The sequence below is a fragment of the Pongo abelii genome, chromosome 9, assembly GCF_028885655.2.
Source record: "Pongo abelii isolate AG06213 chromosome 9, NHGRI_mPonAbe1-v2.0_pri, whole genome shotgun sequence".
NCBI classification, from domain to species: domain Eukaryota; kingdom Metazoa; phylum Chordata; class Mammalia; order Primates; family Hominidae; genus Pongo; species Pongo abelii.
Window position 1 is genome coordinate 114,979,439 of NC_071994.2, and position 14,525 is coordinate 114,993,963.

The 14,525-nt window shown below is 37.9% G+C and overlaps 1 protein-coding gene across 8 annotated transcripts in view; it reads right to left on the reverse strand.

The window, feature by feature from the left end:
* ALG9 (ALG9 alpha-1,2-mannosyltransferase) overlaps positions 1 to 14,525 on the reverse strand; it is an 89,153-nt gene that overhangs the window by 47,378 nt on the left and 27,250 nt on the right. For 4 of the 8 annotated variants that reach the window (XM_002822457.6, XM_054525058.2, XM_063711372.1 and 1 more), the window contains 4 exons: positions 10,772 to 10,926; positions 8,367 to 8,496; positions 7,587 to 7,734; positions 6,284 to 6,413 (listed from right to left, as the gene is read on the reverse strand). In XM_002822457.6, the coding sequence (XP_002822503.3) occupies positions 6,284 to 6,413; positions 7,587 to 7,734; positions 8,367 to 8,496; positions 10,772 to 10,926 (563 nt within the window). Of the gene's footprint in view, positions 1 to 6,283; positions 6,414 to 7,586; positions 7,735 to 8,366; positions 8,518 to 10,771; positions 10,927 to 14,525 lie in introns of all 8 variants that reach the window. The other 4 variants (XM_003777885.4, XM_063711371.1, XM_054525056.2 and 1 more) reach the window with 1 other exon arrangement.

Consider the following 14,525-nt stretch of genomic DNA (forward strand, 5'->3'; position numbering starts at 1 on the left):
CAGCATGCAGACTTCCATCTCTGGTCATGAGGGCCCTGGCTCAGAACACATGTCTCAAGGTAAACTGTGCTGCCATAAAATATTTGACAGGAAAATAGGTAATGGGATAAGCTAAAATATAAACACTCCAATTGGATTTCAGGTGTAGTTTCAGCAAATTGGAAAAGGGAGCAAAGAAATGTCAATGGTCTTAGAAATTCCCAGTCATTTAAAAGGAAAATACACTTCACATGATTCCAGAAAAGAATCACAGACTCTCCTAACTTCCAGTCAATGCTCTTGCCACTATCATGTAGCCAATCATCAATATCCTGCCATGATATTTCCTTTATTGAAATAAGAACATGGAGGCCTGGGAAGAAACATCTGAAAGGGAAAAATTTCAAGTATTTTTCTGTCTTTTCATTTCCTCTTTTAGATATGCTCCAGTTAAATTTTAAAAAGTAGTTGTCCTCCAGAGCCACAGACTGTCTTAGTTTTTTGTCTCCCATATAGCCTTGCTAAATACATATTTGTTGATTGAATCTTTAAACTCACAAGTAAAAATTTATTGCACTGTAAAAATCTAAACTCACAGGTAAAAATTTGTGTTCACTCAATCATTATAGATCATGGAAACATCAATTAATTTCTAAACGCCAACATAATGAATACTAAGAAATTAACTTTAAAGAAGTATTTTGAACATTCTCCAATTAAATTCTTAGTAGATTCTAATCTAATTGCACTGTATATATTATGGCAATTTGAATCTGCTTGCCTTGATACCCGAGACTCATAACAATTAGTGAGGAAACAAATAGGGCAAGTTATTTTTTCCTCCAATAAGGACTTCCAAAAAGGGCAGGAGAAAGGATAAAATGAGAGAGAAAGGAAGAAAAAGAGAAGAAAGGAAAGAGTGTCGGGGGAAATCCTGATCATTTTTATTTATTGTTAAACATAATATTTACTACTTAAAGTACTTGTCACATATAAACTAGAAATGGAAAGTAATTTTTTTAAAAAGTAATGAGTTGGGCACACTGGCTCACACCTGTAATCCCACCACTTTGGGAGGTCAAGACAGGAGGATCACTTGAAGCCTGGAGTTCGAGACCAGCCCGGGCAAGACCGTGAGGCCCTCTCTCCACAAAAAATTTAAAAATTAGCTAGGGGTAGTGGCTAATTTAAATTTTTTTTTTTTTTAAAACAGAGTCTCACTTTGTCACCGAGGCTGGAGTGCAGTGGTGCCATCTCGGCTCACTGCAACCTCCGCCTCCTGGGTTCAAGCGATTCTCCTTCCTCAGCCTCCTAAGTAGCTGGGATTACAGGTGCATGTCATCATGCCCGGCTAATTTTTGTATTTTTAGTAGAGACGGGGTTTCACCATGTTGGCCAAGCTGATCTTGAACTCCTGACCTCAGGTGATCCACCCACCTCGGCCTCCCAAAGTGCTGAGATTACAGGTGTGAGCCACCATGCCAGCCTAATTCTCCATAGAGACAGGGTCTTTACAGCACCTGTAGTCTCAGCTACTCAGGAGGCTGAGGTGGGAAGATCGATTGAGCCCAGGAGTTCGAGGATACAGTGAGCTATGATGATGACACTGCACTCCAGCCTGGGTGACAGAGTGAGACCCTGCCTCTGAAAAACAAAACAAAACAAACAAACAGAAAGCAATGCTCAGCTACTTAATGTCTACTTGGCCTTGTAACATCAAAGAATGATTAGCTATCACACAAAAACAAGAAAGAGGTGGTATGAAAATAATATTGAAGAATCCTGAAACCAAGCCTTTTATCCTAGGGCTAATCTTTATCAAGTTATAATCTCTCTAGATCTCAGTTCTTTCATCCATAAAATAAAAAGATCACAGACTACATTTTAAGTTCCCTTCTAAATCTATGATTCTTTTTACTGGTTAAATTGGAAAAGCAGGGATAAAGAAGAATGAAATAAAGAATATTTTGAACTGATATACAGTCAATTCTGTTCTAATACTAGTTTTGAAAATGCAAATTTTTTCCAACACAAGGGATATATTAGGGAACACTTTGAGCATAATTTAATTTTTGCATTTGATTATGTCATTTAATTCACAGGAAACACTAGGTGAATGCAGAAAAGTACACTCAGTGGAACCAATCAGCATAGGAACACACATAGTGTATACATACACAAATATATCTACTGGCCTTCTCAGTTCACTGTGTTATAAGCCACATCCACCCATTCACCTTTGCTATTATAACTTTTGTAAGATTTCAGATAACCCTTTTACTACTACAAGCTGCAATCCTTCCAATGCCAGGCCACAAGCAAACTTCAAGTCTTCTGCAAAGTAAACAGCCACACTTATTGTAGTATTTATGCACTTTTAACCATTTAACATATGTAAAATCATGCTACCATTTTTAATCTTTTTTTAATTTTTATTTTTTCAGAGACAGGGTCCTGCTATGTTGTCCAGGCTGGAGCGTAGTGGCATGACTGTAGCTCACTGTAGCCTCAAACTCCTGGGCTCAAGCAATCCTCTCACCTCAGCCTTTGAGTAGTTAGGACTACAGGCATGAGCCACCATACCTGGCTAATTTATTTATTTATTTTTTGTAGAGACAGAATCTCACTATGTTGTTTCAAACTCCTAGCCTCAAGCTATCCTCCTGCCTCAGCCTCCCAAAGTGCTAGAATTATAGGCATGAGCCATCATGCATGGCTAATTTTTAATCTCTTTTTTAACTGACAAAGTTTTTTAAGTATTGTGTCCCTAGCTCCGTTTTCCCAATAAGCTTTGTGGTTTTTACCGCATATTAATTTTTCATAACTTTATATCTTACTGTAGCAGAACTGACTATATTACTGCTTAGGAAAAAAATCAATGACCAATCTATGTTTTCAAAGATAACAGATGGAGGACAGGCATGGTGGCTCATGCCTATAATCCCAGCACTTTGAGAGGGCAAGACGGTAGGATTGCTTGAGACCAGCCTGGGCAACACAGCAAGACTCTGTTTCTAGAAAAAATAAAACTATTAACTGTGCATGGTGATGCATGCCTGTAGTCCTAGCTACTCAGGAGCTTGAAGTGGGCGGATCACTTGAACCCAGGAATTTGAGGTTACAGTGAGCTATGACAGCACCACTGCACTCCAGCCTGGGTGACAGAGCAAGATCCAGTCTCTCAAAAAAGAAAGAAAACAGGAAAACTTTCAGCAAGTCTGCTTAAGCATTAAATTAAAGTCAGAAAAAAAGTCTTTTTCTGTAAGCTCTCTCCTGAAGAGCTGTTTTTTCCTCCAAGGTTTCATCCATTGACTAGGTAGCTCCTAAATCATATACTAGATTTGGAGCTGGAAGTGTATCATTCACCTTGAAATAGTGAACAAAAATTTGAATTTTTCAAGAACTAAAGAGGTGACACTGAATGTATCTTCCAAATTTAGATCGTGATTCTGGCAGAAAATCTCGGCAATCTTGGCATGTACCCCTATAAATGCTTCCTGTTCAATAATGAGATATTCAATAGCTACTCAATACCTACCATGAAAAAATATGCAGCAAAAACATTATTTCTGCAATATAGTTATAATGGTACAGTACAAACCACAGAACCTTTACACTTATTCACTCCTAATTCTTGATTAGCCCAGAGGTAAAGAAAATAGTGAAATAAAAAAAGTCATACATCTTTCCTCGTTTCCATGCAGAATAGAAATGGGACAGGCTGGAGCACTTAGCATTGAAACCAAAGGCTGACTAAAACCTGCCACCCAGAGCTAAAGGTCCATGCGTAATTTTCATGATTCTGCCACCACAGATAAGCAAAAAAAATCCTCGCATTCAAAGGGCTGGACACAGCTGCTACCCAGCAGACATAAATCACTTGTTTTTCCCTGCTTTTATCAGCCAGCATTTTGGTGACTCCTATTGGCATCCTGAAAAATCATCACCTTTTGGGTAAAGCTCATATAGAGTCATTTAATCAAATTTAACACTGTCTGACAGCAGAGAATATGGAAATATGATCTAACTAAGACAACCAGTGATAAAAGCCTAAGAAATGTGCAAAAGGCCACTGCAGATTTTCTAGCCAGCTTTCTCTCAACATCATTACCACAATGACGATGAATATTCATTATCCACTGAGAAAGCATGTAAAAGTGAACTACTGGGTATATGACACCGTCTTAGACACTATGGTGAACACAAAAGAAACAAAGTGCAGTCATTCTCCTCATGGCATTCACACATTTGATGTGGAAAGATATGATATCAGAAATATTTAACTAAGACCAAGAAAATTAAATGGCTAAATGAACTGCACAGATAAATCCTGAAGACACTTAAAGGAAGGTCTACTCAATATGGACTTAAATAGTTCGCTTCAAAGAGGAAGATAATTTTGATAGTGTGAGAAGAGACACAAGGGTAGTTCAGGCACAGTCACCAATATAAGCGAAGTCACTGGGGTGGAAAAGGCATTGATGAGTCTAGACACACTGGAATAAAATTACCAGGACGGGAAACAATAAAAAGAAGGAAGGGGAGAGATTGGGTTTCTTTACCTCAAATCTGTCTAATATACCATTATCAGATTAAGAACCCTTGTGCAAGCATAAGAACATTGCATTTCTGCTACAGAGAGATATAATATCAAATATCATAATTCCAAAGTAGGTGCCATTTTACAGACAGAAACTGAAATTAAACAGAGAAGCTAACTAATTTGCCCAAGGTTATCGAGTTTAGCAACAGAGCTGAGATTTGAATGCAGGCCTACTCAACTCCAAAGTCCACGTTCTTTTTTTTACTACTCCATTTTTACTACCTCTTCCTAAAGCAAAGCTCCGCTAACATCACTCTGAATTCATACTGTCCCCCTATGACAGCGTATTTTCCCACCCTTTGACTGTCCAATGTCTCTAGAATGATGCCCTGCACTCAGGAGACTCATATCTGCAGATAAAATTAAAATGACCTGTAACAGTCTACCCTGCCCAAGGGTATTTCCATTGTAACAGGAATCAGAGCCTTAAATTAAAAGAATAAAGCTCTAATACAAGCCATGTGGTAGAAATGCCTATCTTACAAGGGAACAGCTCAAGGCTGTGTATTTAAGTGTCCATTTTCATAGCTTATAGTTAAAGCTCATACAATAAGAATCTCACTCATAAACCCTGAGGGTCTCCATGGAACTCTAACCAGCCCCAATCTGGGAGACAAAAGACCAGATGTGGCTGCAGGTTTGCTTCAGAAGAGAATTGGAAGTCTCGCTATTTTACATTTTAAGCATATGACATAAGAAAATGTAAATTAAATATAGCTGACATTTAAACTGTTACATATTTCTTTAACGGACAGGTTGTCAAAAAATGTGCTTTCTAATAATTCTAGACAATGATCTTACACTGTCTTTGTGACCCAAGAGGAGCATTATCTTTATTACTTCTTACCTTTTTCATTACCAAAGATTTCACAGGTCTCCAATGTCAAAAGTGTCATCTTTCAAAGGAACTGAAGTAAAATTCGCATGGGATCTCAGAATGTGTAAAGACAAGTAGGGAGAAGATCATGGCCCTGACAGAGGCTGCTCCCTGGCATTCACTATGGAAACAGTCTTCACTGTTCATTTGTTAAAACCGGAATATACTAATGGCTAGGTCAAAGGTCGACCAGATAACTTGAAAGTTCCCCATCAAGGATTTTAATAGGCCAAGGAATGATATGAGTTTCAGAATAATGGTTCAAATTTCTACCATAAGAAAACTTCCAGCCTATCCAAAACCTTCAAAATTAAATTATACATTTTACACAGAAAATAAAGAGGTTAATTTGAAAATAAAAGTGATACTGTTTACTGTTTTTCAACAAAAGCTGTTATACCCCTCATCCTAAAAAATATCAGGTTTTTTTCTGAGACAGGATCTCACTCTGTTGCTCAGGCTGGAGTGCAGTAGTGGAATCATGGCCTACTGCAGCCTTGAACTCCTCGGCTCAAGTGATCCTCCTGCCTCAGCCTTCTGAAGGGCTGGGATTACAGGCGTAAGCCATCACACCTGGCTTATTTTTTAATTTTTTGTAGAAATGCGATCTTGCTATGCTGCCCAGGCTGGTCTCGAACTTCTGAACTCAAGCAATTATCCCGCCTGTCTCCCAAAGTGCTGGGATTACAGGTGTGAGCCATAACAGCCTTAAAAAAATTGCTTTCTAAGAAATTCTCATTTTATCAATGCTTTAATATACATGCCAACAGACTTTTAGGCATAGAATTCTTTTCAGAGAAGCAAGAAGAGAATGTAGCCCTTACATATCTGGATGGCTCTTCTAGATTCTGGTCATTCATGTCAGTAGGAACAATCCGGGTGGCCAGTGGTCCTTCTGCAAAAGGTTTTGGTAACTGACCTCTGAACTCTGATGGAATGAATTGAAGCTGCCAACTGTCAGAAACACAAGGAGAATAAGAAAAACACAGGGGGATAATATTGCTAAATGTACTTGAAACAAACAAGCCAGAAAAATCACGTGAAAAACATTTCTCTTGAAGAAAAAATATTCCTGCTAAAACCTCAACCAGGGAGCATAGAGGCAGAGGTCACAAATCAGTCCAAAATCATTGAGAAATTTACAATTAGATGTCTCTTGACCCATTTCACCAACTGTTAGCAGTGAAATTCACAACCAAATGGTCATATCATCAAAAAACCAGAGAAGTGCCAATGCTTGTTGTCAATTACCATGTGGGCAGAGAGACTTATCAAACAAAGCAAATTATCAGGTGTAGAGAAAAAGAATGAAATGTAATATATGGCACCGAGAACACACTATGGGAGAAATACTTTGTTCTGGAGTAACCCTCAAACATATCTTTATCTATAAAACTATTTCAAATGTAAAAGGCAAAGGCTAAAGTCAACACTTAAAAAACAAGTTTTAATTTAATCATTAATGACTGACACAGGGTCTTTATGAAGCATAAGAAACTACTACCCAGTAAAGCTAAGCTACTGAAGCCAGTTCTCAAATGGAGCAACATGACTCATCTTAACCAGATTTCCCTTTGACCTACACAGGACTCTTCTCTGGCCAAAGGAAGCAAACTACAAAGAACTTTAGGGCCTATGCTCTCAGAACCACAGAAAGCATAAAGGAAAGTGGTATAGATATTTTAACCACAGCCTTCCCCAGTGTCCACATAATGGTGGAGAACTTTCACTGCTGTTGGGTCAAGAATGTCTTCTGTCTTCTAGCTGGAGTTTCTAGACCACTTTTAGAAGAGGATTAACATCAGATAATTACAGAAATGTAAATATGAATCCCCAGGAAAAGCCACTGGCCAAAGCCTAGGACCCAGGGCATTTTCAGAAGTCCCCAGACACCTACAGTTATGGGCAGTGCAGAATGTCTACCTAGACTCAGCCCTCAACCTAATAAGCCTAATGAACACAGGAGGCAGGTACATAGTACACAGGCCCCACAGCTCTCCGACGTGGTAAATAATTCAATAACTCTCTGTGAAAACTCCAAAAGAAAACAAAAATTAGAAGACACTGATATAGAACTGTTCTATTTACTCCTTCATTTAAAACCCTAGGAATTAAAGGACCACTTACTTGTCGGGAAGAAGGAAGCTGCTGGGAAATCGATACCACTCTTTTCCTACACAGACATTCACAGGTCTGTCTTCTGGGACAGTGTGGATGGTTGGGTCTGTAGCAATTCGGTAAAATTCTGGATACAAATCAAGGGGCCCATGATATCCTGGAAGGGAGAACAGTTAGTGAGAGCCAGAGATGAGTAAGATGAGATTCTGACTTTAATTATACTGCTCATTAATGTCGCACTGTAAGCCACATGAAATTTAAAAGGCAGGAAGGGCCATAGCCATTCCAGCATGAAGCCTGCTCTACAGGTATAAAATGTCTCTCTAGCTGGGAACATGGTTACAGCAGAGGCCCTATTCTGTGAAAAATAATTGGCTTTCTTGCCCCTCTCTATGCTCTTTCTTCTTTTTACCTTCATTTTCCTTGAGCATATTTTAATATTATGGATCCAAACAATGATTATAAGAAAGAATATAATCATGAAAAGTTAGCCCAAATTTGCATTTTAAGTTTAAGGCTTCCTTAATTTATCAGCATCCATTAAAAGAAAAAAACAACAAAAATAGACAAAAAATGTACAGTTAATCACACTAAAACGAATTCTCAATCTTCTCTTCAATCCTAAGATACAGAAGTCATATCCCACTCATTAATATTAAGTCTACAGGTTCTCTTTTTAGAAATGGCTTCTTAGTATAAGCCAAATATGTATTATATAATCATGAATCAAGTAAAACCTAAGAGGAAGTGACTCGTCAGTGTAGGTTAAGATATTTTTAGAAGATCTACCTCTGAACAGTGCCACAGAGCGAGAAAATGACAAGAGCCCAAACAGGAAGACGGTTCCTAATGCCAGCCAATTCGATGTCACAGTATAGTGCTCCAGGCGATATCGTTGAAACACAAAGTGGTAACATTTCTGGAAGTACAGAAAACTGTGCTGATAAAAGAAAATATAACTTGTAGAATATACATAATTACAAGACATCACAGTAACATCAAGAGCGAAGCCAAAAAAGAGGTTCTATTAGAGATCTGAGCATTTGCCAACAGTGAGGTACGTACTCCAAACTCTAAGATAAAAGCCAACTCCTCTAAGACTACCTGTAGTCTTGGCCAGGCAGAGGGCTTGCCAACAATAAAATCTCACTAGCTTCATAGGAAAATTATTTGAATATTTTAATAGCATTTATAGTCCTAATAAGTTATTTTTTTTAATATTTAAGCAATACTTTTTTGGTAGTTTTGATATATAAAGTACTTCAATTTGTTTTTGATATAATGAGTACTAATCTTTACTATCAAAGTTTTTATCAAAGCTTTTAATATCAAAAAAAGTCTCATGATCAAATAAGAAAAAAGAATTCCCCTTATAGAACACTAGGAACATGCTCTTAATTATATGCTGAATGACTTTACAAACTAGATGAATATAATATAAACACACATGCATGAATTCTGCTGTCTTTGAGTACCTTCTACTCAGACTTCTTCTCTTCCTTCCTTCCCTTCTAGACAGAAACTACTTTCAGAAAGCAATTTTCCAATATATAACAAATGGCATAAATCTGTTTGAACCTTTCTCATATTTTTTGGAATCTATCCTGAGGAATCAATCCAAATATCTAAATGAAGATATTTATCCTAGCAGTATTTATAATACTGAATAAATGAGCAACCTAAATTCTACCATGAATTATATCCAATAATTACATTATATAAAATCAAGTCAATATATTACATATTACATAATAATGTTATATATTATATCCAACCCAGAACATTCTACAGCTACTAAAATGATAAGCACAGAGAATGTTACAATATTAAATTAAAAGGGATATACAGTGGCCGGGCATGGTGGCTCACACTTGTAATCCCAGCACTTTGGGAGGCTGAGGCGGGAGGATCACAAGGTCATGACATCGAGACCACCCTGGCTAACACAGTGAAAACCCCATCTCTACTAAAAATACAAAAATTAGCCGGGCGTGGTGGCGGGCACCTGTAGTCCCAGCTACCTGGGAGGCTGAGACAGGAGAATGGCGTGAACCCGAGAGACAGAGCTTGCAGTGAGCCGAGATTGCACCACTGCACTCCATCCAGCCTGGGCAACAGAGCAAGATTCTATCTCAAAAAAAAAATAAAAAAGGGATATAAAGTTACATGTATACTTATTATCACAACTATAACAAACCTTGGTATATGATATACAAAAATGCTGGGAGGAGTTTTTGTTAGGTTAATGTGACTAATTTTTCTTTTACTACTTCCTAAATTATCTGCAATAAAGTTCAATTACTTTTATAATTAAAATTATTTTTTAAAACTATCACCTAATATTGATGAACCCTGAAAACATTATGTTAAGAAAAGCCAGTCACAAAAGACCACATATCATATGTTTCCATGTATAGGAAATGTTCAGAATAGGCAAATCTATAGGAACAGAAAGTAGATTAATGGTTACTTAGGGCTGGGGAGATATGAGAAAGGGAATGGGGGAACAATAGCTAAAGGGTACAGGGTTTTTGATCTAAAACTGACTGTGGTGACAGTTGCACACATCTGTGAACAGACTAAAAACCACTGAATCATACCCTTTAAATAGGTAAACTGTATGGTTTGTGAATTATATCTCAAAAACCTGTTAAGAAAAAACCTATCATCCTAATTATTTTTTTTCTGCCAACTGCAAATGGTAGCAGAGGGCAATACAGGGTTCTGAGGCTACTGAAGCCGTAAGTACAGAGATATTCAAACAGAGTTAAGATGAGCTCTGCCAGAAAATTGACCTGGGCAGGTTTTCAACCAGGATTACAAAGTGCCCCATACTGTGAACTGCCTGCTGTGATCCCAAACTCTTGAGCAAGTTTTGTTATGATCTAGCAGTTCAAAGAGCAGACGTTCCATTACCTCTGCCACAGAATGGAATTCTGCAATTGGATTCCTGTTGGTAACAGAGGCAAAGTAACACGCAAATTAACACTGAAAACATGTAATCAGCAAATACGAGTATGGTAAATAGCTAAGCAATCAATATAAGAAGCTTTAATAATATGATCTGTATCAGGTTTAATGTTATGGATAAAATATCTTAGGTGGAAGCATTCTGTAATTTGCACTTAAGTTTGTGAGCAATTATTTAATAAGTAAAAAAGAATGAGGCAGATACACTTCTCCCTGAAACTCACCTGAAGTGCAGAGAGAGCCACAGCGCCGCAGAGACATATAAGTGGATACACAGGGAAAAGAAATCTCTCCTCTTTGTGAGGCTGGATGAAGAAAATTATAAACCAAATATACATTGGAGCCAAGGTAAGCCAATATGGGTGGCCTAAATTCTGAACTGCAAGACACAGAAAAATACCCATCTTTCATTATATTAGAACAAAACAACGTATTTAGTTTTAGTGTTATCTTGATCTCAAATTTAGGAGTATGCCCTAGGACACTCCATAAAATGTTTCTACTCTTGTATTCACACTTTCTCCAATGCCATAAAGGCATCAAAAGGAGAGAGGAATATATTCCTTAGCTCTCCCAAGAGATCCAAACTCTAACAACAAGCACAATACTAGATTTGGTTAGGACACAAATAAACGTCAAGTTAATGGCTAATAGAACTTAATAAATTCTACCTTAGATGAAAGAAAAAAAAGCTGTCTCCTTTAATGAGTCCTGCCACTAAAAGGTTCCTGAGTTTAACCAAAAGCATAACATAAATTCATTTCTTGGGTTTTAATTCCAATGTTCTGTTTAATACATGAATCCTCTTATCTATACACCAATCAGTCTGTTCAAATAGCCATGGATCAAAGGAAAACAAAATTGTTGGATTCTCAAACTCATTACTGGTTTTCATCAAGCCACAAATGACGGAATTTGTTTCAAGGCAAACATAAAAATGCTCTCAAAGGAAGTTCAGTGATTGTTTTCTCTCCATTTTGCAATACTTATCCACTCCGGATCCCCAAATTGGAACAAAAATGTACTTAAAGCATGTGAAAGAATTAAAGGAACGTAATGAACACTAAAACCCAAGAACCTGCTGGGAAGTTCCCGTGGTTAGGTACATGAGCAATGAGAGATAAGCTTGCAACCCACAGTGAAGGCAACTCCTACTGCCTTTACAGGAGTGATAATGAGCAATGCAAATACGGGCAAATGGTAGATGGACAGCGCCCCCTGGTGTCCACCATGTTAACAGTAAGCTAGTTTACAAGACCAGGACTATCATCAAGATCCACTTTAGCTATGCCTAATTTAGCATTCCTAGGCTCTCAGTTTCACTGTAGAAATTCTTTAGGGATAAAAATTCTTGAACTACAATAACAAGATTTTGTTTCAACTTTTGCTGTAAGATATTATGTGATTTTAGATTATAATTTAGAATATATACCTTTCTAGGTAGTATATTTTAAGGGGGAGGTTTTTTGTTTTTTGTTTTTTGAGACGGAGTCTCTGTCTGTCACCCAGGCTGGAGTGCAGTGGCACAATCTCGGCTCACTGCAACCTCCACCTCCCAGATTCAAATGATTCTCCTGCCTCAGCCTCCTTAGTAGCTGGGATTACAGGCATGCATCAACACACCAGGCTGTTGTATTTTTAGTAGAGATGGGGTTTCACAGTGTTGGCCATGCTGGTCTTGAACTCCTGACCTCAGGTGACCCACCCGCCTCAGCCTCTCAAAGTGCTGGGATTACAGGCATCAGCCACTGTGCCTGGCCTAAGGTGGGGTTTTTTAATTAGAAGAAAATAAATCCACTTATTATCCACAAGTAAACAGTCCTTTTCTCTTCTGTACCTTAAAGGCTAACGAGTAATCTTTTTTTAATAAGGCAAAAAATTTTGAAATGTCCTCCATAAAATATACAAAATCACAACCACAGCTAGATATGATGAAATCAAGGGTAATTTCTTTCCTGCTTCTTAATACTTTTCTATGGTTTGGGGGACTTTTTTTTTCTCTTGAGACAGGGTCTCCCTCTGTCACCCAGGCTGGAGTATAGTGGCACAACCATGGCTCACTGTAGCCTTGACCTCCTAGGCTTAAGCAATCCTCCCACCTCAGCCTCCCAAGTAGCTGGGACTACAGGTGTGCACCACCATGCCCGGTTAATTTTTAAATTTTTTTTTGTAGTGACAGGGTCTTGCTATCTCACCCAGGCTGGTCTTGAACTCCTGGGTTCAAGCAATCCTCCCACCTCGTGCTCCCAAAATACTGGGATTATAGGCATGAGCCACTGTGCCTGGTCTTTTTTCTCTTAAAAAAGTATTGGTTCTATTGTAAAATCACATAAAAATATAAAGAAAAAAAAACAGAAAATGTTTTCTTACTAGGTAGATATGTACATACATTATGCATTTTAAACCAATATTTTATACTTAAAATTTTATCATACTGTAGAGAACAGCTTAATATCCTGTTTTTTTTACTGATGTTACAAGCATTTCCAAATTTTCCACAAGCATAAATAATTATTATTGTTGTTTTTAAAAACAGAGACATAGGTCTCACTGTGTTGCCCAGAGTGGTCTCAAACTCCTGGGCTCAAGCAATCCTCCCACCTTAGCCTCCCGGGCAGCTGGGACTATAGGCACGTGCCACTGCTCCCAGCTATCATAAATTATTTTTATAGTCAGAAAAATAGCTATTTTCAAAAAAAGAAAAAGTGATCCTTAAGAAATAGAAGGGATAGAGGAATAAGTTAACACCTCAAGGGAGCAAACAGCTGAGTCTAAAATGTGGGACATTATGCAAGATGATGGCCTGGTTTCTTTAAAGAAATCTTTGAAAGAAAAAAAGTAAGATGGGGGTCTTCTTAAAAAGCTTAAGAAATATAACACTAAATTCAGTATGATGGGAGTCTTCTTAAAAAGCTTAAGAAATATAACACTAAATTCAGCATGATGCGGGTCTTCTTAAAAAGCTTAAGAAATATAACACTAAATTCAGTACGTGACCCTTGTTGAGATTCTGCTTTAAACTAACTATAAAAGGCTATTTTTCAGACAATCTAGGAAATCAATGGGTATTAGATGATATTAAGAAATTACTGATAATTTTATTAGGATAATGGCATTATGGCTACGTTGAAACAAAAGTCCTAACATCAAAAAAAAAGTGACTCTGAAGGCTGCTCTAATATTCTTACAATACAACGAACTCATTATAAACCATTAATAGTAGAAAAGCAGAATGGAGGTGGGATGGGGGAACTGATCATATGGCATCCAAATCAGACTGCAAAGTCTGAAATTAAATCTTTTTCCAAACCTCATATGAATTTCTGTTCAAATCTGTCTTCCATAAAAGAAATGAGAGGCACTAGATATCCAGAGCCACGACAACTTGAGAAAACACCAGCTGTGCACTACAGAATCAGAGCAGGCAAAGCAAACGACAAACCAAACTTTCTCCAAAAAGGCAGACACAGAAACAAAAAGGAACAAAGAAAAGCATCATGCTTCTGAGGAAGTCCAAAGCTTCCCTTACTTCACTATCAAATTTGAGGAAATCCCTGTATGGTTCAAATTTTATACTTTTGTTTGAAGTACTATCTCGTGGATTACCTTAAGCAACCTATCAGGTTAATACACACTTCTTTAAAAGATAGAAAACTCAAATAGGCTTGTTCTCTTCTGAGATTTTTTTTGAGATGGAGTTTTGCTCTTGTCGCTCAGCTGGAGTGCAGCGGCACAGGGTCTTGGCTCACTATAACCTGTGCCTCCTGGGTTCAAGCGATTCTCCTGCCTCAGCCTCCCTAGTAAGTGGGATTACAGGCACCCACCACCATGTCTGGCTAATTTTTGTATTTTTAGTAGAGATGGGGTTTCACCACGTTGGCCAGGCTGGTCTTTAACTCCTGATCTCAGGTGATCCACCCGCCTCGGCCTCCCAAAGTGCTGGGATTACAGATGTGAGCCACCGCGCCCGGCCTCCTT